This window comes from Lissotriton helveticus, chromosome 2_1, assembly GCF_964261635.1.
Source record: "Lissotriton helveticus chromosome 2_1, aLisHel1.1, whole genome shotgun sequence".
NCBI lineage: Eukaryota > Metazoa > Chordata > Amphibia > Caudata > Salamandridae > Lissotriton > Lissotriton helveticus.
The window spans coordinates 594,561,254-594,586,014 of NC_136059.1; the positions used below are offsets into that span (position 1 = coordinate 594,561,254).

The 24,761-nt window shown below is 41.5% G+C and overlaps 1 protein-coding gene across 1 annotated transcript in view; it reads right to left on the reverse strand.

Annotated features, from left to right (window-relative positions):
* MCCC2 (methylcrotonyl-CoA carboxylase subunit 2) overlaps window positions 1–22,599 on the reverse strand; it is a 260,423-nt gene extending 237,824 nt beyond the window's left edge. The window contains exons 1-2 of the mRNA XM_078675283.1: window positions 22,389–22,599; window positions 5,764–5,830 (exon numbers count right to left, since the gene is read on the reverse strand). Of these exons, the coding sequence (XP_078531409.1) occupies window positions 5,764–5,830; window positions 22,389–22,517 (196 nt within the window). The 5' untranslated portion in view covers window positions 22,518–22,599. The remainder of the gene's footprint in view (window positions 1–5,763; window positions 5,831–22,388) is intronic.
* Between the last annotated feature and the right edge of the window lie 2,162 nt (window positions 22,600–24,761).

The following is a 24,761-nucleotide window of genomic DNA, read 5'->3' on the forward strand; positions in this document are numbered from 1 at the left end:
ACTGGGTCAATCAGAAAGCTCAATTTTTTGATTGGCGCTCCAGCCAGCATCTCTTGAATGCAACTGTCCGATATAAAAATATATTTTAACCTCAATTTCTCAAAAACTACTGAATGAATTTACACCAAAAAGCACAATCTGCTTACTAAGATCTAGCTTCCTGCCAAATTTGGTGTACGTTTGTAACAGTTTTTGCTGTAGCACTGCCTATAGAAGTCTGTGGAAAACGAATAGAGATTTTGTTTTGGGTCCCCCTTTTTAGGTCTCGCCTAGACGAAAGCAAAGCGAAGCTTTGCTGTCTAGGGCGAGACGACTTATGTTGTTACTTCTGGGGGAATGAGGACAGCAATCTTCCACGCGCTTTTTCTTCGAGATTGTACCTCGTGAGCGCGCACGTCGTCACTCACGCATGCGCACAAAGAAAGCCATACACACACTGCATATACACACACGCACCCCCCCTTAATCAGACACACGCGCACACAGACAGACACAAACACACTCAAACAGACACACACACACGCGTACACCCCACCCCCACTCACCCCTCCTCTCACTCAACACACTCACCTGTTCTGGCGGTGCTCGGCGGCGGATCTGCATCTCGGGCGGCGGTAGCGCTTTGCGGGGCTCTCTCACCACATGAGAGCCCCGCCTTCCCCATGCGCCCGCCCGCTCTTCACCCAGTCCCCCATCTCGGGACCGGGACTCAATGCGGAGCCTTCGTGGCTCCTCGGGCAGCTCTCTCTCCCTCTCGCCGCGATGGGGCGGGACTTCCGGTTGGGGCCGCGCTGTGATTGGCCGGCTTCCCAACCGCTTCCGGGTCGTCGCAGGCAGCGCGGCGGCCCGGCGGGTATTTGTTTTATCTGCCTCCTGCTTTTTTTTGTATATAGTTACGGTTAGACCATATAGCAATCTACCATCAGTATAGCACGGCAGCGCATGTAAACAAGGGTGCAGCTTTTCAAATGTGCACTCATTCCCCAAAAAAGGCATCACCAGCTGCTCTCTGGGGCCGGATTGGCACGTCACAAAATAAATACCCACAGGGAAATACACGTCCTAAAAAACTATACATTTGACTCGCATCACTTTCATTGCTCAATCCTTAAAAAACAAGCATTGAAAATGCAATAGGTCTCGCCTTTTATTTAGTTAAAGCCATTTGCTTTGCTAATGGTATTGTATAGCAAAGCAAATGGCTTTAACTTAATTAAGGGCGAGACCTATTGCATTTTTAATGCTTGTTTTCATAATGTGATTGGTGCATGCCTGTGGAGCCTGAAGTCATTAGACAGTGATCAGCCAATAAGAGCTAGGTAAGCCTCTATCTCCTTGAGGACATTGTATATACAATGTAATATATATATATATATATACACACACACACACACACGTAAGATTAGGGTAAGGGCGTTTTTAAGGTTATGGGGTGGGTTAGGGTATAGCGGGTAAGGGTGTTTATTGAGTTTACGGGTGGGTAAGGGTATTGGGTGGTAAGGGAGTGTTTAGGGGTGGGAAAGGGTATTGGGTGGGAAGGTTGTTTTTAGGGTTTTATGGTGGGTAAGTGTATTGGGTGGTCAGGGTGTTTCTAGGATATAGGGTGCGTAACGTTATTGGGTGGTAAGAGCATTCTAGAGCTATGTGAGTTTAGGGGTGGATATGGGTGTTGATATATAGGTTTTGATTACTTGATCTATACTTACAAATGTAGTTGTAAAGGCATGCATGGGAAAGGCATATAGGTGGTAAATCACATAGTATTTATAGAGTGCAGCTTATCACCCCAGGGGTTATCCAGACCCTGTGCTGTGGGTCTCAGTCGAAGAGCCAGGTCTTGAGTCCCTCCCTGAAGAGGTTAAAAGAGAGTGCAGAGCCTAGGTGGAGAGGAAGGGTGTCCCTGGCTTTGGCAGCGAGGAGAGAAAACGAACATCTTCCGGTGTGGCTGCGTGTTATCTGTGGGAGGGTGAGGTGTGCGTAGCGCACATTTCTGTTGGGTTCGTGGAAAGGCATGTGGTGGTTCATGTAATGTGGTCCAGTATTGTGGAGAGCTTTGTGTGCGTGAGTCAGGAGCTTGAACGTGCATTTCTTCTGGACAGGGAGCCAGTGGAGGTCTCTGGGGTGGTAGGTGATGTGTGTTCTCTTGAGCAGGTCGACAACCAGTCTGGCTACTTTGTTCTCTATTGTCTGGAGTCTTTGCATGAGTTTTGAGTTCATGCCAGCATAGAGGGTGTTGCTGTAGGCGAGTCAGCTGGTGATGAGAGCCTGTGTCACAGTTTTCTTGGTGCTGGTGGGGTGCCATCTGAAGATTTTTCGGAGCATGCAGATGGTGTTGAAGCAAGCAGATGCAACGGTGTTGACTTGGCATCTCATGGAGAGTTTGCAGTCTGGAATCGTGTGGCAAAGGCATTCATTGTGATGTGATGTGATACAACGGTTCAGATATCACCTCAGTACAGATGCTCTGACAATGTTATTACAACGCGTAGCCCCTATGTTCTGTGACTCAACATGCACCGCGTGTGTCATTTTGTTAAGTTCAACATTTCAATAACCTTGATAATGGGTAATTAGTGATTAAAAGTGTACTTTTATAACCCCTTGAATGCAGGTGAAGGCCGGGAGCCGTCGCTCGTGACGGCCGGGAGCAGCCACGCATCACGGTGGGCGTGTGCGGAGGACGGGCCCTGGCCGTCCGAATCCCGCCCACTAATTAGAATCCCCGCACAGCGCAAAAATGTGCGCCGCTTGCAAGGGGTTACATTCCATTAGTAGACAAGAAATTGATCAACATTACAATCTGGTCAATAAATTCCGAAGCACAACAACGTTCAAAACGATACGTGAGACTGCAATTGTATGTAATCCTCAATGGTGAGAATGTAACTATGTAGTCCTCAAAACATGTGGGCCTTGGTTTAGCCCCTCAAAAAATGGTCACGATCCTTCTAAACAACTTCTCATTACAAACAAAGGGGTTGATTCACAAAGGTAATTTACACTTTTGAGTGAGTTTATACTTTGTAGTAATTTTACATCTTTCGGTATTCACAAACATTGAGTGTAAACTTACAAGTCTCACCCCCCAGAGTAATACAATTGACTTACTCTTGTGTGGTGGGTGACATCCCTGCCTCCGTGACCCTCCCCAAACCTCTTACTTTTTCCTAATCCCATCCCCTTTAGTAGCAAATCTGCACCTTTTCCCGCCCACTCTCCTGGGTCCCTCCCACATTTCCTACTAAAATGTGGGGAGTCTCTGCCCTCAAGGCAGAATATTCTGCACATATAAGTGTAAGCAAACATACATTTTTAGTACGTTTTGAAATATTACAAACCTACCATATTGCAGTTTGAGAATCAGGCTCTATGAGTTTAGCTATTTCAGTAAAGAAAATACTTATTATGGCTCTTATCTAGTGCTTCTGAGTTATATCAATATCTGTAGAAAGCCAAATATTTTCCTGCAAGTCCAACCTTCTCTTTATTGTTCCTCCCAGTGAAAACTCAGGAGCCCAAATCAGCACAATTACACCTTCATCCCGATTAGAACAAGTTCCAGTGGAATCACTTCTGAAGGCTTGAATTGGGGAGGACAAAATAGGCCTTCCACAATTAGTTCCCTGGCCACACTAACACTCAATAAAGAAGCAAAGACACAACCTACATCCAGAACTATTTTAGCCATGGACTTGGGCACCCCAAATGCAGCACAAGAATGTTTATGTGCAATCATATCTACCAAAGCTCTATCCATTTTTTTATTTTATTTAGACAGTTTCCAGACGCTGTCAATTCCAAACAAACGTCTTTACTGTGTAGCTTAGCATTATCAACGTTCCAAACAAAATTAGCATCCAGTCAGCCGAACCTCATTATCTTATATTTTCAAAGCTTTACTTATCATTTTTTTACAGAATAAAAACAAGCATTTTCCGCTTACTCCAAAAGTGATCAAGCACATGAAACACTGAGTAACTATCAAGCAGCATTGCACGAGTTTACATTACACCGAAACACCAATATGTGCTCCGCTCAAGATCAGCGGAGAATGAACAATATTCCATGCGTCAGTGTGGGTAGCCCTCCCCAGGAGAGCCTGTGTTGATTGAACACCACAATTCATGAAGATGACAAATAACCAAAAGTACCAGAGCCATGTTCATACTCCCCAAGGAAACTCATTAACATTGCTAAATATGTTTTTGGCTTTGAGCAGGGAGTAACAATAGATGAGAGGAAGTCTTGACCAATGCCGACAGGGGGTCCTGAGTCAATCTAAGAGATAAGGAGCTTGGGGTAAGAGATCAGTTCAGGCAAAGGGCATCTAACCACAGCTTTTCAGACAACAGACCCAAATGAGTATGTTTGGGGTCCCCAGCAAGGTATGTCCCAGCAATCTTGCTTAGGTCCTCCAAATGTTTATACCAACAGTGTTGCGGACCATGCCATGTCACAAACGTCAGTAATAGAAGATCTGCTTCTCGGGTGACTGGATTTGTATTGTTGTATGAACGTTGGTTAGTACTGTAGGGAAAGGTAGCTCCTTGTAAGATAATAATAATGGTTCCTCTTTAAACTCAAATTAATCAGGAGCAATTTGCATTCAATGTGTCACATTAATGAGCATCTCTCAACACAGAAAGTAAGCTTGCTACTTACTTTCCCTGAGTGCTGGTAGGGAGATGACCAACATATTCCAGCAAGAGAATTTAAATGTAGGTCACACAATAATATTCAACCACAATTGTGATCAAAATAAATGGGAGAGAAGGTCATTTATGGGGTGATCAGCTATCATTTACCAGTAGGCCTTCATAACCCCACTGCGGTGGCAATACAGCAGCCAAGGACCTACTCTTAGGTTTTTTAAGATAATTATCTAATTTAAAGAAATTGCAGTTAAGCATTAAGTCTTCTGGAGACTCCAAGTAGAGTTTGGGCACGAAAAATCAGAGTATCAGCATAAATTAACAGGTAACAATGGACTCCTAGCTTTAGGAAATGTCTGTGCTTCATATAGGGCAGCAGGTGAGGGTTCAAGATGCAGCTCTACTTGACTCTGCTCTAAAATTTAATCCCGCCTGACTTCAGACCCTCATTGCCACAACTAATCCTTGATAATGTATCAGTATTTAGGTTTTGAGTAAGAGACAACAATACGTCACATATTAAAAAAGTGGTAAACTCCTTCTAAAAAAACAATAGTCATCCTTATTGAAGGTAGGTATTGCAGGTTTCTCCTACATTGCTTTCCCAGCCATATGGGAAAAGGCTGTAGTGGACTTCCCATCCTTAAAATAGTTCTGCAAAGAGTGAAGTCACTGAAAAGAAGAACTGTTGAAGCGACCCTACCCTGCAAGTCGCTACATGAGTTATGCAAAAATCTTGACAAATGGGGAAATCATACTTTGTCTCACCTGAAATACTAACCAGTACCGGAGGAGACAAAGCACCAGAAACTCATTTTAACATTGTTTGATAACAAGCGTTCAATTCTCAACTAGTCTGTCTCATATACCTGTCCTTTTCTTCTAAATAAAGTTTTAAACCTTTGCTTTGCACGACAAATGTTAATAGCAACTGTTTTTAATTTTTAATTGACCAATTACAAACTAGAGTTGTAGTCTCCGGAACCAGTATAACATTTAAAGTAAGATGAAGGATGGACAACTTTTTAGACATGTCTTGGTCCAGGTTTTGGATTTGCTTATCCCGAAATGAGATTGACTGTATTAGTGAACGAGCTCAAAGCGCACTTACCTAATCTGATTTTTTCTGCTCTGTCTTTGAGTTCCGTTACAAGTGCTTTCATTCGTTCATAATTCTCCTACAGAGACAAAATCAAAATAATAGTTCAGCAGAAGTGCGCATTAGAAAGTTATAAATTATACAGCAAACTAGTCACACAACAGATAGCCACTTCCTCACACCAGCATTCTGCACTCCTTTCTTCCTTATTAGAATTTGCTCACATTGGCCTGTAGTTGCAAATGGAGAGCACAGGTGGCCTCTCTCCTCCTTGCGCCGCATTGCTAATGATAAATCATTGGGGTCCAAGGCGGCCATCATCAGTCTAAACATGACAGTGCCTCTGAAACACAATTCAGCCTCTACTACTGTAGAAATCACCCTATGCTCTTGCATTATGATGTATGCTTCTAAAATGGTGGAGATCTTACTTCCCTGTACTGACACACGAACCTTGCCCTTTTACTCCAGAGCTCTTGGTGAATAGTAACTAGATATTTCACTTGTGAGAGGGAAAGATACATGATCATTTCTGGAGGAGATTACAAGAAGGTAGGCTTGAGGGGGAGAGCAGAGCATTTGATTTCCATACTGAACAAAGTAAATGCGACTTCACCAGCTCATTGCCAGCTAAGCCGCAAAGAGTTGCTTTCATTATACCAAAGTTTAAAACAATGGTTATAGGCAACTGAAATTGCTTTTAGATAGCTCTTACCACCCCTAGTGAGGCACTGAAGCACTTAACGGCGAGCAGCAAACTAATGGGATCCCAAAGTTAGTTGTCAATCCAATGGGTAGGTATTGGAAACAGTCTATTGCTTGTAATTACAAGGGGACAGTTAGAGGAAACAAACAAAAGCACATCCACTTACTTACACAATGAAAACACAAAAAGGTGCTCGAGTGTCCTAGGGAATCCGATGAAAGAATTAATGTTCGCAAGGGGAACAATCATAGCCTAAGGGTTCAACACAGATATTTAAAGGGGTCATCTCATTCACAGCTTTTTGTGGCATGCTCCATCCTAGGAGACCCTCCCACTTTTTGACAACATCCAAGATTCAGAAATTTCAAAAAGGTTTGAAAACATTCTTATTAGCAGAGTTTATCCCCGTATTCCAAACCAGACTTTCAACCAAAAAGAATAGAAAGATCAAACAGCTCTCCCAATACATCTTTATCTTCAGAATCAGTGCATAAGGACACCAATTACACAACATCTCGATCCAGGTGCAAACAATGCCGAAGGGGACAACATTTCCACCAACCATTGGGTGAACCACAGCATCAGCAACCATTCTTTGGATGGAATCCTAACAGGGCCACCCACCACTGCCCCCTCTGGGAACTTCGATTGGTTTCAGCCCCCCAGGCCTTTTTTTGGCAGTAGAAGAGGCAGAGAAAAGAAAAAGACTGGACGGTTCAGTGGAGAGCACCAAATCACCAAACAGAAAAGGAGTCTTCCCCACAACTGGGGACTAACAGGTAGAGAATACTGTTATCAACCTCAGTGACCACATACTCTCTGAGAATCAACTGAAATTACTCATGAAAGGTCTAGAGTTTGTCCCCACCCCAAAACAAGACATTTTCGAATGAATGGGCTGAATTCTTTTGTACAATTTGCCTGTTTTGTTTCCCAACAGTATTCTATAGAGGATAGGAAGACTAATACTGGATTGAAAAGGAAACCAAGGTTTAATCCTCCAACTAGTACTGTACCAGTTGAAATATTAGCGTTTGAACAGGAAGTGGAAAAAGAAGCGGCTGAGTTGAAAAATATCAATACACACAGTTTTCATAATAGCTCTAGAGCCAAACAAGAAGCACTAGTCAAACTATATGAAACATCCCACATTGTGATAAAAAACCAGCCGACAAAGAAGAAGCCATTGTGGTTATGCCTGTTGATATGTGTAATGAATGTGTGCGGGTATTGCACTCAATTCCCCTTGTTTTATATGTTTGTGCGATACGTGTGCAGTGTCGGATTAGTGCCTGCCCACTGTGGTAAGTAATTGAAATAGGCCTGGCCCTTGAAAGTGACCAGGACTCCAACACGCACTACAAGAATTCAATTAAACCTGTTGAACATTTCAATGTAATTTTATCAATGTATCAAATTAGATCATGTACATGTTAAGGGTTATTTACAATACAAATAATTATATATGCACAACGTCAATATGTACTCAAAACATAGTATTTTCAAACAAATTCTGTAGAAATCCAATGCATTTCGGGGCATGGGCCCCTTCGTCAGGGGTCTGTTTACAAGAAGAGAAAGAAAAAGAAAGAAAGGAAACTTTAGTTACTTATGATGTCTTTAGAGGATTCAATGTTTTCTAGTTATCATAGCTAGTAATATATACCGCCTATCTTACCTCAAGTGTGAGGTGACTCAATCAATCTTAAGCTGCGCAATCTGTAGCGTCGCTACAGTTGATCTGAAATAGGAGAATTTTATTGACCGTTTCTATACACTAGTGTTGGATTATCCACATTTTTTTTATTTACTGTACCTGAGCCTAGTTTGTTTGAAGGGTATCTGAAAAAATAGTAAAAAGAAAAGTATTTTGATCTCGTTTTGGGTTGTATTCACGACTTCAAACCTAGTCAGTGTCTAAGGGCAATTGCTCTATGGTATCTAGCGCTCACCTGTATTCGTCTTGTTTTCACGTTAGACGGTTACCTTAAGGGATAAAAAGGTGAAAAAGTCCCATTGAACATCGTGATATTAGTTCCAAAGTCTATGCCGCGTTATCAAAGATTTTGTGAAATTGTCTTTACCTGCGAGCCTTCTTTCAGTGATCCATTGGTCTCGCTATTTAGGTTTGCATGCTTTTTTAGCTGTGGGTGAACGACGCGGAAAAAACGCATTCAGTAGACTGTTCTTGATTAAAGGTTCAACGAACGTCAAGGTTGCTTACGGCTCCAAGAGCTCAAAGAAAAGTTCGGGGCTTACCGTTTTCACAATCGAAATCACTCGTAGTAACGTCTCGGATCGAGGGTGGCGACCGGAGCTAGTCTCCTGTGTTTATAGTCCCTTTTCGATTGCCTACTCGCTATGCCTGACGTGGTAATAGAAAGAGGACTTTCGTTTATTTATTTAAGACAATTTCACAAAATCTTTGATAACGCGGCATAGACTTTGGAACTAATATCACGATGTTCAATGGGACTTTTTCACCTTTTTATCCCTTAAGGTAACCGTCTAACGTGAAAACAAGACGAATACAGGTGAGCGCTAGATACCATAGAGCAATTGCCCTTAGACACTGACTAGGTGTGAAGTCGTGAATAATACCCAAAACGAGATCAAAATACTTTTCTTTTTACTATTTTTTTCAGATACCCTTCAAAAAACTAGGCTCAGGTACAGTAAATAACAAATGTGGATAATCCAACACTAGTGTATAGAAACAGTCAATATAATTTTCTTTATTAATAAAATTCTCCTATTTCAGATCAACTGTAGCGACGCTACAGATTGCGCAGCTTAAGATTGATTGAGTCACCTCACACTTGAGGTAAGATAGGCGGTATATATTACTAGCTATGATAACTAGAAAACATTGAATCCTCTAAAAGACATAAGTAACTACAAGAAGAGAAAGAAAGAAAGGAAACTTTAAACAGACCCCTGACGAAGGGGCCCATGCCCCGAAATGCATTGGGTTTCTACAGAATTTGTTTGAAAATACTATGTTTTGAGTACATATTGACGTTATGCATATATAATTATTTGTATTGTAAATAACCCTTAACATGTACATTAGAATTGTGAAATTGTGATGATCTAATTTGATACATTGATAAAATTACATTGAAATGTTCAACAGGTTTAATTGAATTCTTGTAGTGCGTGTTGGAGTCCTGGTCACTTTCAAGGGCCAGGCCTATTTCAATTTATTGATATGTGTAGACAAGAATGTTTAAGATTGATGGGAAACATCAAAAATTACAAACAAACTGGATAGGGACCCAACACAAGACATTAAGAAAGACATCTCGTTTATGGTAAAAAATAAATGTAAAAAAAGCAGAGGAGAATAATTAGATTACCAGACAGGAGGCAGATTTTTTTGTATGAAAGTGACCAAACGTCCCGTACTTTTACATCTTACCCAAGATGTATATAGGAAATTTTCCACCCCCAGGTTGTCTAATCTTAACTTGAAATGGATCTATTCCAGGGCCCCTATCTAGTTTGTGGACCATTTTCTGAGACCTTTACTAAGGACTAAGCGAGGGTACCCGGAGACACAACTATTGATGACTCTGGACATAGAGGTACTTTACACAAGCATTCTCCAAGAAAATTCCCTCAAGGTCCTAAATGAACCCTTGTACCAAACAGAATGGTCTTCAAAGACACAGATTGAGTTTGTTCTAGACTGTGCACACATGGCCCCCACCGGAAACAATTTCAAGTTTTAAGACAACGTTTATTTACAGCTGCACGGAACATCGATGGTTGGCACCATTTCCCCTAGTGTAGCATGTTTGTATGTTCATGCATTTAATAGAGAACACATGTTTTAACATTACCATCCTTTTTTTGCAACTGCTGCACTGTGAAAACGTTACATTGATGACATCCTCATTATCTGGTCTGTAAATGAAGAAGCCACCGCTTTTTTCAAATGGATAAACGAAAGAGACAAGTGCCTAAGGTCCACATGAGTAAAAACAGACCCTAGATTTCCTTTTTAGATCTAAAAATAGAAACTACAAAGAAACTATTGAAAGTGTGAAGTATTTTACAAAGTAGCGGATCGCAATAAACTCTTAAGGTATAAGGAACAATAGTTTGCATCCTAAATCCCTTCATGACAATCGTCCTGTTTGACAGTTTGAGGCTACAGCACAACTGTACAGACAAACGTAACTATATTCACCATGCAGGCCTGCTAAACAAAAAGCTGCAAGAGAAAGTATATCCCATAAGAATAATAACAACCATTTGCAGTGCAACAGGTCTCACATTTACACGAGTATGAGCTAATGGCATTGTAAATGACAATGCCTTTTATTTATGTTTTGGTTTTTGGAACATAAATCAAACGCATTGTCATTTACAATGCCAATAGCTTAAACTCACGTAAATGCGATACCTATTGCATTGCAAAAGCTTGTTCTATCAACCCATTTAGCACAGACTGATACTACTCAATTTTTGTGTTTATTTTTTGGTTGATGCATGATTCACTCGCACATCTGATGAACATTATTGACTGTGATCTTATGCACTTACTTTTTTTAATTACTTAACATGAATTGTTTTGTTGTAAAATAACTCCTGAGATATTATTAAAAACTGTGAAAATAAAATGAAGTATTCTACATATATACACACACACAAGCATGTGTGTGTGAATTATGGCTTCCATCCAATGTCGTCTCATCAGCTGCATTCTGTTCGTGAACACAAACTAAACTCGAACATCTTCACACAAGCACCGCCCATTCTTAACCACATCTTTAGAGAACAGCTTCATCAACCCCCTTCTTCACTCACAATCAAATTGTACATTCCTAACTACATAATTAGTTGTCCCTTCATTTACTACTAAAATCAACAGTATAGTGTAGCAATTCACTGTTTTTTAATAAAAGTGTCCCGGTTAGAAAAAAATTATCTTTTATATGTGCAGCCCCAACATGTATTCTAAACTATACATCCTATGTTATATGTGCAGCCCAAACGTGTAATCTAAACTATACATCCTATGAAGATGAAAACCACTACATTTATCAAATATGTAGAAACATTACATCTTTCAACATACACTCTAACATACGCACATTTACATACGTATATGTTCAGAAACCACATATTCGTACTCGGGCACACAAGTAATTACATATGTATATAAAAATATGTTTGTTTACACATCACGTATATAGTATGTGTATAGATAGATTTACACACACTCACGAGCATCTTCTGTTTGTACTCGGTTTCTTTTTGCATTTCTCAGAGTAAACCGATTTCTCGGGGAGACTGGCTACCACCCCGCCGTCCATTACTTGTTTTCTGAGCGATCGCCACATGTCTAGTTTTTTGGTGGGCATTATTGGTGAGAGTTCAAGTTCAAGTTCAGTAATTTGTATAGCGCACCACTCACCCAGAGGGTCTCAAGGCGTTTGATGGAGGGGGGGTACTTTACTTATCGAATATCCAAGTTTTTAGTTGCTTTCTGAAGGAGAGGTGGTTCTGTGTAAGGCGGAGGTGGGTGGGGAGAGAGTTCCAGGTTTTGGCCGCTAAGTAGGAGAAGGATCTTCCCCCCACGGTGGATCTATGGAAGCGCGGAATTGCGGCGAGGGCTTGATTGGATGATCGTAGTTGACGGGTGGGGGTGTAAAAGGACAGGCGCGTGTTGAGGCATTCGGGTCCTAGATCGTAGAGGGCTTTGTGTGCGTGGGTGAGGAGACGGAACGTTATTCTCTTGTTGATGGGGAGCCAGTGGAGGTCTTTCAGGTGACCGGAAATGTGAGCTTGACGGGGGATGTCTAGTATGAGTCTGGCTGAGGCGTTTTGGATGCGTTGGAGTTTTTTCTGTAGTTTGGCTGTGGTTTCGGCGTACAGGGTGTTTCCGTAATCCAGTCGGCTTGTGACCAGTGCGTGGGTGACCGTCTTTCTTGTTTCAGTGGGGATCTAACGGAAGATTTTTTTGAGCATGCGTAGGATGTTGAAGCATGATGATGAGACGGCGTTGATTTGTCTGGTCATCGAGAGGGAGGAGTCCAGGATGAAGCCCAGGTTACGTGCGTGGTCCGTAGGTATGGGTGCGGTTCCCAGGGCCGGTGGCCACCATGAGTCGTCCCAGGCAGAGGGGGATGATCCTAAGATGAGGACTTCCGTTTTGTCCGAGTTCAGTTTTAAACGGCTGTTCTTCATCCACTCGGCTACTTCTTTCATCCCTTCGTGTAGGTTGGTTTTGGCGGTGTTTGGGTCTTTGGTGAGGGAGAGGATCAGCTGGGTGTCGTCTGCGTAGGATATGATGTTGAGGTTGTGTTGGTGAGCGATGGATGCGAGGGGACTCATGTATACGTTGAAGCGGGTGGGACTGAGTGATGATCCTTGTGGTACGCCGCAGATGACTTCGGTGGCCTCTGATCTAAAAGGAGGAAGGCGGACTCTCTGAGTTCTTCCGGCGAGGAACGAGATGATCCAGTCTAATGCTTTTCCTTGTATTCCGACGCTGCTGAGGCGTTGTATGAGGGTGCTATGACAGACTGTGTCGAAGGCTGCGGAGAGGTCAAGTAGGATGAGGGCAACTGTTTCTCCGTTGTCCATGTAGTGTTCGAATGTCGTCTGTCGCTGCAATGAGGGCAGTTTCGGTGCTGTGTTTGGCTCGAAAGCCGGACTGTGAGGGGGTCGAGGGATTTGTTGGATTCGAGGAAGGCGGCGAGTTGACTGTTGACGGCTTTCTCGATGACTTTGGCAGGGAATGGGAGGAGCGAGATGGGGCGGTAGTTCTTAAGTTCAGTGAGATACGCAAAGCACACAGACCACTACAGATTAAACTATGCAGTGGGCACCATGTGTATGTGATGTGCCCTGCATAGCAGCTCCCAGAAACGAGGACGGCCCTTCGAAGCTCTTGACTGTGTTGCAGCAGAAATCCCACGATAATCTCGCTTTGGAAAATCTAGGAAATGTAGCACTATTACCTCTGATTACTGTTACCCTGATTTCTACTAAATGGCAATGGATCTTTGCCACCGTTTATGACCAGGGAGCTTCTACATGAGCAATTCATAATATGCAAATAAACATTTTAGCCAATAATGTTTTAATGGGATTTATTTTCCAATCAAAATTTAAAAATCTCTGACTCTTCATTCAGTAGTCAGGTATCAATCAGGTTACAGAATTGATAACAGAAAAATTAAGTTAGCACAAAGCATCATAATTTGCAAACAGCGCAATAAAATTCTATTCTAAGACAATGGGGCTCAAATGATGTCAGTCTGAACTCCTGAAGAGTCCAAGCCAATTAGTCATAGCACAAATCAGAATGGAACTAAACCTACATCTAATCTGCCTACGTTTTGCTCTCCATCAAAAGTCTGCCCTCTCCTCCACTGTGTCTGCAAATCACTTCTGTCCTCCTCCCTTTATTTCTGCGTTGGAGTCTGAAACTCCTCTGCAGTCTTGCGTCTCCAAATCTCGGTCTGTCTGCCTCTCTCAAAGGGCTCCAAAAGTCTTCATGCCTGTGTTCTGGAACGAGTCCTCTCTCTCCTCCTCTCTCTGAAACTAGGAACGCGTTTATCAAATAATAATGTTACAAAGCATGTGGCGTGACTTCTTCCTCCTCCAACTGGAATCCAGCATTCTCCAAAAGGATGCTTCCAAACATCTGCAGGTTTCATATGTCATCTCTCAGACAGGCGAAGATCCTTCCCACGGTACAGTCTGCATCTTATTTAATACAATTTAATCTCCTAACCTTCCTTTTAAAAAGACATTCTATTTCTAACTACACGCATAACATGAGCTGCAAAAGAACCTTTTTTAATTAAGCAAGAAACATTAAACTTCGTAATGCACTTTTAAAATCCATGTTTTTCTGTTCTCACTAATGCAAAGAATTAAATGAGGCTTTGTTCAACATTTCCAGCAACTACAGAGATAAAGCTCAGACAGAGGTCACAGCTATAAATTATGCCACTGTTCTCTTCACATGGAGAGAAAATTATTATTTTGCTTATCTTGAAGGTTGACAGAAATTAACAGAGCAAGCTGAATCACAAGCTGGTTCCGTTTTCTACATTATAAAATGTTGTGCTAGTTCAAATACAAGTTATTTTTACCAATGCATATTAACACTTTCACAAGTTAGAGTCACATTTTCATAGTGAGAACAACACCTAACTAAACACATTTAAATCAAACTATGAATTACTTGCACATGGGTTACATAAATTGCTAAATTAAAGTGTCTGGCTAAAGTCTGAATTTCAGAGCTCATGTTTTCTCTTTGTGGCACAAAATATGCCTGTCATTTTTCAAAGCAGTTTTTCATTTCTGAAGCAAAGGCAGGTTTTCCATTAGTAAAGAAAGAACAGGTTTTAGCTCTTTCAACTGTAGACGTATATCCGTTGCTTGTGTTTATTATTCTGGACACTATCACCTGTGCACTGAGAGTGCCCATCTTTGTTCGCCAGTGAGGCGGCCGTGCTCCCTGCTGTGGTTCCGCTCACTGCGGTAGTGTACCTTCAACAATGTAGTACAGTGGTGTACATTTAAAAATGTTACCCGGTGAGGCAGCCATGCTCTGTGCTGTGGTTCCGCTCACTGCAGTAGTGTACATTTAAGAATGTAGTGCAATGGTGTATATTTAAGAATGTTCCCCGGTGAGGCGGCCGTGCTCCATGCTGTAGTTCCACACACTGCAGTAGTGTACCTTTAAGAATGTTCCCTGGTGAGGCAGCCGGGCTCAGTGCTGTGGTTCTACTCACTTCGGTAGTGTACCTTTAGGATGTTCCTCAGTGAGGGGGGCTTGGTCCGTGCTGTGGTTCCACTCACTGCGGTAGTGTATCTTTATGAAAAAGAAAAAAATGGACGAGCATAGGCCCTCATTCTGAGCATAGCTAAAATAGGCAGCCTGGCACTCTCTCAATGCGGTCTCAGGATACGTTCATATTTTGCCATTTTATTTGAGCGCCGTCTGCTAATGATAACATTTACATTTATGAAAAATATAAAAAACTTCTTTACGGATCTAGAAGTAGAAAGTAGAAACAGAGTTCCTTGCTACATTGGACATATGTGAATATAAAAATGGGAGAATCCCATTTGGCTTTTACATTACACGTCTCCTTAGTTCATGGAAGGTAACATTCATAAACTTTTTCCGTACAGAGAAACATGATGCAAGAGCCTTCCTTGTTGTGTATTCTATTATTTTATTTACCTATTTAATTTTACAGTTTTAAATCTGTTTCATTTATCATTCTATTCTGTTTGAAAGGCTGTCCTTAGTTTTGCGAGATTATCACTTCATTTTCAAGGCTTTTTGAAACTTCGTCTAGACAACTGGAAATAAAGCAAACGCAGGCAGTGTTACTTCAGTTCGGCTGCACGGCCCAGGTTTCGCGGACCACATCTCTCATTTGACAAGTAAACAGTGGCGCTTGTGAAAAGTACAGCGCTATTAAAAAAGAAAATATTTGCATTGCTACAGGTCTCGCATTTAAATACGAGACCTATAGCATTGCAAACAAACCGCCAGGCTGCCTCGAAAGTGAAAGCGGGCATGGCCCGCTGAATGTAAGCAAAGCACGTCCTCACTGTCTAACCTAGGGAAAACCCAATAAATAGTACATGTACAGTATAACAACCAAGTAAAGGGGCCAGTAGCCATGGGAGGTTACAAATGATAAGGCCGTACTAAGGAGGAACTAACAAGCCTATTTAGAAATCAGAAGACAGCATTTATGAAGGACAAAGACACAAGCCAATGAAAAATATGAGAGGTGAGTGGGCAGGGCTTCTCTCTTGTACTGAACTACAACAGATCATTCCCAGAGCAGCGCTTGCGCGCTGGCTCAGGCTCGACCTAAATATAGCATCATAAAGGGCATACTACAGTCAAAGAGACATGTTGCCGCAAACATTTAAAAAACCAACGATAGATCACATCATTTGTGTAACAACTTCTGGAACCCATTCCAATGCAATACAGAGGATCAATAATAAACATTGGCGAACTCAAACCTTATTTGCACTCAATTTTGCCAGGCTTTTTTTTAACTGTTTTTATTTTAAACATCAGCCAAAACATGATTAGGAGAGCCTTGATTACAGTAGATTTCACATTAGTGCATTCAATAGTTACTTTCAGGGAAAGAGAGATTGCACTTGGGGAATTTATTCTCCAGTACAACTCTCCCCTCCCACTCTCTGAATTAACCATGGCCCTCACCAGTTATGCATTCTTAGCAAGTGAGAAAATCCACCTACTACTTACTAACCCTGTGTATTGGGTTGTGCATTGTCCATCCCAGCCCCCTCGATCTCTAGGTTGTAGTATCTCAGCCATGGCTGCCATGTTTTGATAAACTGTTTTGGACATCCTCTAGCCTTGTATGTTGTTTTCTCAGCCCCCATATACACGTCCATTTAGGTATGCTATACAATTTTGCCAGGCTTATGTTCTCCTTCACACAGGATAAATCTCTAATAGACAAACTGGTACACATCTGACCTAGAAATCCTAACATCCAGAATGTGCTTATTACGACATGGAATCTGCAACCTGTTTTAGGACATTCTCACTGTGGACACTGTAATGTTTGTATGTATACCAAAAGAGCCAAACAACTTGACCTAGGAAGGCATATCCCATAAGCCTTAAACAGCTTACAGATTCGGGGTTCGGCTAATGTGGTCTATATGATCACGTTCCTGTGGGTTCAGCTATATAGGGATGACAAGAAGTAAGGTAAAGATTAGAATTAACGAATATAGGAGAGCTATATTGTGTAGAAAGTCAGCCACAAAAATGATACAACATATTTTAGAAAAAAAAACACTCTGAGATTAACAGTCATTGAACAGATACTATCGAAAACAATTAATATTGAAAGAAAATAAAAGCAGTCTTCAGTCGGAGCGGAGGTGGATTTACCATTTGGGGACATCAAATATAGGCCTCTAATCACTATAATTCTTTCATTCCTTTATATGAAATCAATAATTTCACCCGTGGTCCTGGGTTTGGAAGATCCCCTAACACCAACTCATTGTCTGCTATATTAAAGGTTTGTGAGCAACCTATGTTATGCCCGCTTTGCCATCATGGCTTTAGTACCAATTTGTTTGGATCTTTTTAACATTAATACTATTGTCTTTTGTTTTTTTTGTTTCCTTATTAACTGTTGAGAACCATTCTAGATTTCCAATGAGTCTTGCAGAACCTAGGTGAGATTCTCCTCATAACCTAACATTAACATATATTTATGAGCATTTTACTACAAGTGGCCAATGATGCTGTTTCAGTCACCTCTTTTTATTCAGGACTTAATTCCCCATCAACCTAGGTGACGCAGCAATATATCCACAATTCAACACGGAAATGTCTGTAAATAGTGTGCTTCTCTCGTCCACCATGCAGCAGTGCATGGGATCAGTAGGTAACAATGCAGTGGCTGACTCTTGATGAAGTGCCTATACACTCTTATGTATAAGAGATTAAAGATTCTTGAATTTTCAGATAGATAGTAGACTGTCTGGCAATACGCCCATCCTCTTCCGACCACAGAATTCCAAAACCATGAGAAAATATTATTATATATGTGTGTTTTGCCCTTTTGAATGCCCTTACATTTGTTATTTGTGACATTTGCATGCAAACCATTAATTTTGTGCTTCTCCACAAGCAAAACTTATTTGCCTATTTATTATTGTAATCTTGAACTACAATACATGTATATAAACTGATTCGTTTGTTTAGTCAGTGGGGCATTCCCAAAAGATATCAGATCCCCTCTAGATAGTCCTGGTAATTACCATTTACTGAGGTCTTTATTAGAGGTCTAATTAACCATGAGCGAATAATAATAATACACATGGTTGTTGCTTTTAGCTTGCGTGCCTTTCTACAGTTATTTCGTTAGTCATGCGCTCACACAAAAAGTTGTGTATATCTTTAGTTGTGTTACCACTTTGGAACCCATTAGCTTTTACCTGAATTCACTCTATCTTTGCTCATGGTTTACTTGCTACTAGCTTCTGACCGATGGAAAGCTTTACTTAAGAATCTTCCAAGGTAGTGACAATCCCCTCCCTTGGGTAGAAATATTTCATCAATCATGACTTACACTCAACTAGTTTGTGTCCGTCTGCAAAATTCTCTTACAAACCATTCTTGGTATTGAAACTGAATTCCCATAATAATCACTCTAGGCGGTGACATTGAACTGTACCATTTTTACCCGGATGGTTACATCATCATTGGTAAAAAATGTTTTGAGTGAAACCATAGAATTCTTGTTGCAGGCAATATGGTTTTCATTTTTTTTTTTTACCATACACCCTGTGTGTGACTACAGAAGAGATGCCTTCCGCTCTGAACCATGAAGCGCAGATGTATCCCATAGTAAGGCAAGTGGCCTTGGAGTATGAGTGAAGATATTACCAAGGTCTTACATGTACATGCTCAGTTTTTACCTTACAGTTACTGTTGATACGCAGAAATCACTCCCATTTTTTTTTAGAGATTTGCAGTGTCCATAAGTGGGCTGAGTAAGCTGAGAGAGGAATATAGTTGTACCGGGGAACATCCAGGGCTTTATTTACAAAAAGAAGAACATGGGACTATAGTATAAGTATATTGCAAAAAAGCCCATACAGGGCATGATTTCATGATTTGCATTTTTTCGCATTGTGTACGCTGTTTAATCAATTTAATTAGATATACTGTGGCATGATTTACACATTGCGATATACACCATTTCAAGATGGCGACCGCCACTTTATTGATTTTTTGATAGTCCTATCTTTGTGTTGATTACCCGAGTAACGCGGGCGTTTAAATACATGATGATGTAGATGGTCAGCGTCTCATCACTGACGAAGGCCGAGTGCCGAAAGCGCTTTGTGAGAGAAAATAAATTTGATTTGTGTAACCTGCCTTTGGAGTGCTGCCTCCTGGTTCCCGTGGATTACGGGGAGGGATTGTTGGAGCGAAATATTGTGTCGGGTGCACCCCCGACTGGCAGGCACCCGCCTCTGTGTGCGACAGGCTGGTGCGAGTGGAGCGGTAATATATATATATATATATATATATATATATATATATATATATATATATATATATATTATATATATATATAAGACTAGATCATTGAAATGTATACTTCTCATAATAATTTTCACCCCAAAACCAGGCACTCTTCATTTTTAACACATACCTAAGATACCCATTAAAAAAGAAATATTCTTCGGGGATACCTTTAGGTATTTTTAACACATTATCAGGAACCCCGGAATTGTGTGAAAAAAAGAATATCTAAGAACTCCAAGGTTTTGTTGAGACCACTGGAGTAGTGCCAACTTACTCCAGTATGGGGGTCACAGAGGATGAAGCAAGCCACGAAAAGCTGTAAGTGAGATGACCCATTAAATAGCTGTTTGAGACCGTAGGCTAGGATTGTTCCCCTCAAGAAAATGCATTCTTTCACCGAATTACCTAGGACCCTCAAGCACCTTTTGTGTTTTCATTAGAGTAGTGCTCTCCAAGAAACCACTCAATGCATTTCTTCCATTTTCTTTGTGGTACAAAAATGACTTAGGTGTGATCAGAAGAGGGGGTTATGCTGGAAGTAAATGATAGATCTAATTAATAGATATCTGTAGAGAGGTAAGCCCCAACTAATGGCATGGAACAGGAGTGCTCAACCCTGGAAAAAAAAGGTTAATACCACCAAGCTCAAGTTGGGGATGAGCATGCTAATGCAGCAGGTCTAGAGCGATATTTACCAAATATCAGCAAGTTGAAGAGACTGCCGCCTTCTATCTGGCACATAAAGCAACCCAGCCCCTGAGCTGTCTCTGGTGTGGGTATTATTGAGTAGTAACATCGCCCACTGTGCTTTTTTGGTGTTAATCCACTGCTTGTTCCAAATAATGCCTCTTGCAGTCAGCTTACACTTACAGCAGACTGCTTCAAAGCAAAAAATAAAACACACATAGCAAAGGCATAATGAAGTAATAAGAGCACGTCCAAAATGAATAAATGCATCAGTATTACAATCAATTTTCAAACAATTCTCCGAGAGTTTGAGCTACGGGCATTGTGAATGATGATATCCTTTTTATTTATGTGTTGTTTTTAAAACAGATAAATAAGAGGGATTGTCGTTTACAATGCCAATAGCTTGCTTAAACACTCGCAAATGCGAGCCCTATTGCATTGCAAATGCATTCGGAGCGCATGCTAAAAAGATATTTTTAAAAAGCATTAGGAGAGAGAATGTCCTGCCTGTAACTGCAGGCACGAGAAAGCTATTTGAGAAAATAGTGCTCAAAGGCTGAAATTAAAGCCTACCGAGTAACAACACACGTAATAGGAGGTGTCCTCATGGTAGGTTACAAAATGAGACAAGGTGGTATTAAGGAGGAACTACTAAGCCTATTGACCAATGCAAAGCTACAGTTAACAGTGGAAAATGACACAAGCCAATGAAAAATATGAGCGGAACTCCAAGTCCATACCTGAATACAGCATGCCTCGCAGAGCAGCACATGTGCTGCCCAGGCTCGACCTAAAAAACTAGGACTGCTTATGTCAGCATTAAACCTTTTTTCTCATTCCAGAGTGTCATGTGTGATGCATGCACATGTCATACACAGGGCTTTAATTGGACTGCGTCCTAAAAAGCCCTATAAAAACAGGTGCTGAGACGGGTCTATCAGGCTCTCCATTTTTGCCCACACTCTCAGGGTGGGAAAAAAACTTTACTCTGCAGCAGTACCACCCTTCTCTGTCTTTGATGTAACTTCAAAAAGACTCTTTATAGTTGTTTCATTGTCGCCTCATTTCAGAACTGAAGCATTTTCAATGTTAGATACAACGAAGCCATAGTTGTTGTATATTTATCTTAAACAATTAACATCAATTGACAAAGCCAATAGATTTGGCTTGTTGTAGGTGGACTGTTACTTGATGTGTTACATTTCTGGATGCAAGGACAGATGCAAGAAAATGCCAATTGCGGCATTCTATGCTAAGCCCAGATTTTTAGTTTAGGTGTTTTTAAGCCACAGCCTTAATTACTCAAGCCCCCCTGTCCCCTCAAGTTTCTTCATCCCACTTAAAGCCTTGGTCTTACATAATCAGAAATGGCAGTATACATTAAATGTCCACAGAAACCTGGCTGTTATTTGGATGCCAAGTTAAGATAACATGAGCGCTTTCGGCCCTTAACGCATCTTTTTTAGGTCAAGCATTCGAGACTTATATATACTTTAGTATATACTGATTATATACTTATATGTGTATGTACTATGTTGGCTCTGTTAGGTCGAGCATTCGAGACCTCTTGTATATACTTATTATATACTGGTATGTGTAGCTACTATGTGGGCCCTGGAGATCAGCCCTAAGACGTGTCTGCTTCTGCTCAGGGACTTTTTTTCTGTTCAACTGACTCTATTTAACTTTCTTGATAGAACACGACCAGTAGAGGTTAGTAAAATACCAGAAGCACTTTAGAATTCTCTAGATTCCAGTCCATAGAAATGGTCTTCCATGAGCACCCGTAGACGATAATATGTTTTTCAAATCTTGTATTTTCAGTGATATGACCACCGAAGGCACTGATTTTATATTAAAAACAGAGCTTTGGACTATATAATTTTCCGCTGAAAGGCAATTTTTCTCTCCATATGTTCCCATACCTGGCGTGTCACACAGTTTGGTGCTTACGTTCCCCTCCATGTTAAAGAACAGTAGATGTTTCAACACCCAGGCTAATATGCTGCATAGTTAAACACACATAAGGTCCTAAATGTGAGACCGATTGCATTGCAAATGCTTGTTTTACCAGGCTCACAGCAAATTCATCTTATTTTCTGGTCAGCCACTCGTGACCGTGACCTCCCTCGCCGGTGACCGGCCTACCTTGTACTGCTCGGCTCGAGGGTCGGGCTGCGAGCCCACTGTTGCCACCTTGTCCGCGTGATACAGGCTCCGCAGGGCAACATTGTGGCAGCGCAGAAGGCGCAGGCGAGAGCGCACGACCAGCAGCATATTCCGGTGTAGCTGCAAGAGCTACAGATGGAACTTCATTTCTCCTGTCCAGGACTGACCTGTAGACACAGAGAGCGGCAGGAAACCAAGCCGACGGCGCTTCCTTGTGCTGCTGTAAATGGGGCGGCCACCTTGGAACTAGAGTATTGTTTATCCTTTGTATCTTCACGGAGGTAAAAAGAGATCCAAGTGCGTTCATTTCATAAAAACGAATACTTAAAATGGCATTCTTTGTAATTTACTTACGTTAATCTATGATTATTAACGTGTGTTTAAAATATGAATTTGATTTAGTGAAATAATAATACGAATTAAACGAATTCCATGTATTGCCTAATATAGGAAACTGCTAGTTTGTAATATCTTTTTGCATGTCGTTTTGTAACAATCCTCTTTCTAGTGCGCCCGTGGGCCTCGCGATTCGCATTGCCCGGTTAGTCCTTCTTTTCACGCTGATCTCTCACACGTCCTCAATGAAGGGGCGGGGCCGAGGCAGGTCCTTCCCGCACAGGTCCCCGCACGCCTCCGCCTACAGCCAATAACGATGCAGCAGGGCAGGCTCGGCGGCGAGGACCTGCCTCCTCCACGCCATACCCACCCCAGTACCTGTATCTTGTGCCGATGTTGAGTAGCCGAGAAATACTTGACCTGTGAATGACATTTATGTTTTTTCGCCCTCTTACAGATGTTTCGCATCAACGCGAATAAGCTACTTCAGAAGAAAAGGGGGAAAGAAAACGCACATTCACAAAGTCCCTCAATAGTCAATAGGAGAAAATTACAAGTGAACAAATTACGAAAGCAAACGTTAAGTTACATGAGGTAAAAGTGACAATTGTGAGCAAACAAAGTACAAGAGGTAGCAAACGGTACATTACAGGAGGAAAAAAAGTGACATGTGTGCAAGTTACAAAGGCGTACAAAGTATAAGTAGAGGTATAGTACTGCAATAAATGGCAGACACTCAAGTACAAGAACAAACGTTATGTAGGCAATGGTGACACTTGTGCAAGAATCTAAAGCTAACAAAATGAAGGAGGTAGCAAACAGTGTGTTACAAGAGAAAAGTGACGTGTGCATGTTACAAAAGAGTACCAAGCACAGGTAGAAGGATAATACTTCAATAAATGGCAGACACTCAAGCACAAGAACAAACGTTACGTAGGCAATAGTGGCACTTGTGCAAGTATCTAAAGCAAACAAAATGAAGGAGGTAGCAAACAGTGTGTTACAAGAGAAAAGTGACGTGTGCATGTTACAAAAGAGTACCAAGCACAGGTAGAAGGATAATACTTCAATAAATGGCAGACACTCAAGCACAAGAACAAACGTTACGTAGGCAATAGTGGCACTTGTGCAAGTATCTAAAGCTAACAAAATGTAGGAGGTAGCAAACAGTGTGTTACAAGAGAAAAGTGACGTGTGCATGTTACAAAAGAGTACCAGACACAGGTAGAAGGATAATACTTCAAAAAAATGGCAGACCACTCAACACCACTCAAACCACGAGAACACACTGGGAAGGCACTTCCATAGTCATGGAGAATAGAATTTCCTATAATGGAAGGACTTCCTTCAGATAATAGAGAGGGCGAGCATTATATTTGGAAGTGTCTTTGAAGGAGGAGAACTTTGAGGTCACTTTTAAAGGCCTGGGAGGAGGTGGTGGTCTGGAGCTGAGGCGGAAGTGAGTTCCAGATTCTCACCGCGTTGCCTGAAAAGAATTGGGCCATCGATCTTTCCTTCTTGAAAGTGGGAGGTTCAAGCAGTAGATTTTCCGCATTCCGTGATGGTCGTGATGCCTCCAGAGAGTTTCAGTTTATTCGCCAGGTAGCTAGGTGAGGAGGAGTGCAAGGCTTTGTGGGTGATACAGGCAGTCTTGTGCATAGATCTTGCCTCGGTGTGAAGCCAGCGGAGGGTGGATAACAAGGGTGTGATATGGTCGCTTCTTTTAGCCCCATAAATGAAATGAGCTGCTGAATGGAGAACAGATTTAAGGGGGGACAGGTGGGATTTGGGGAGGCCAGTAAGGAGAGAATTACAGTAGTCCAGTCCGGAGAGGACCAGCGATTGGACTAGGGTTTTAAGGTCTTGCTCCGAGAAGAAGCGACAAATTCCCCAAAGAAGGAACAGTTGGTATCGAGCAGACTTTGCAACAGAATTGATGTGGGAGATTAGATTGAGTTTTTTGTCGAGTATGACACCAAGGAATTTTGCGCTGTCGACAATGATGGATTTATTGTT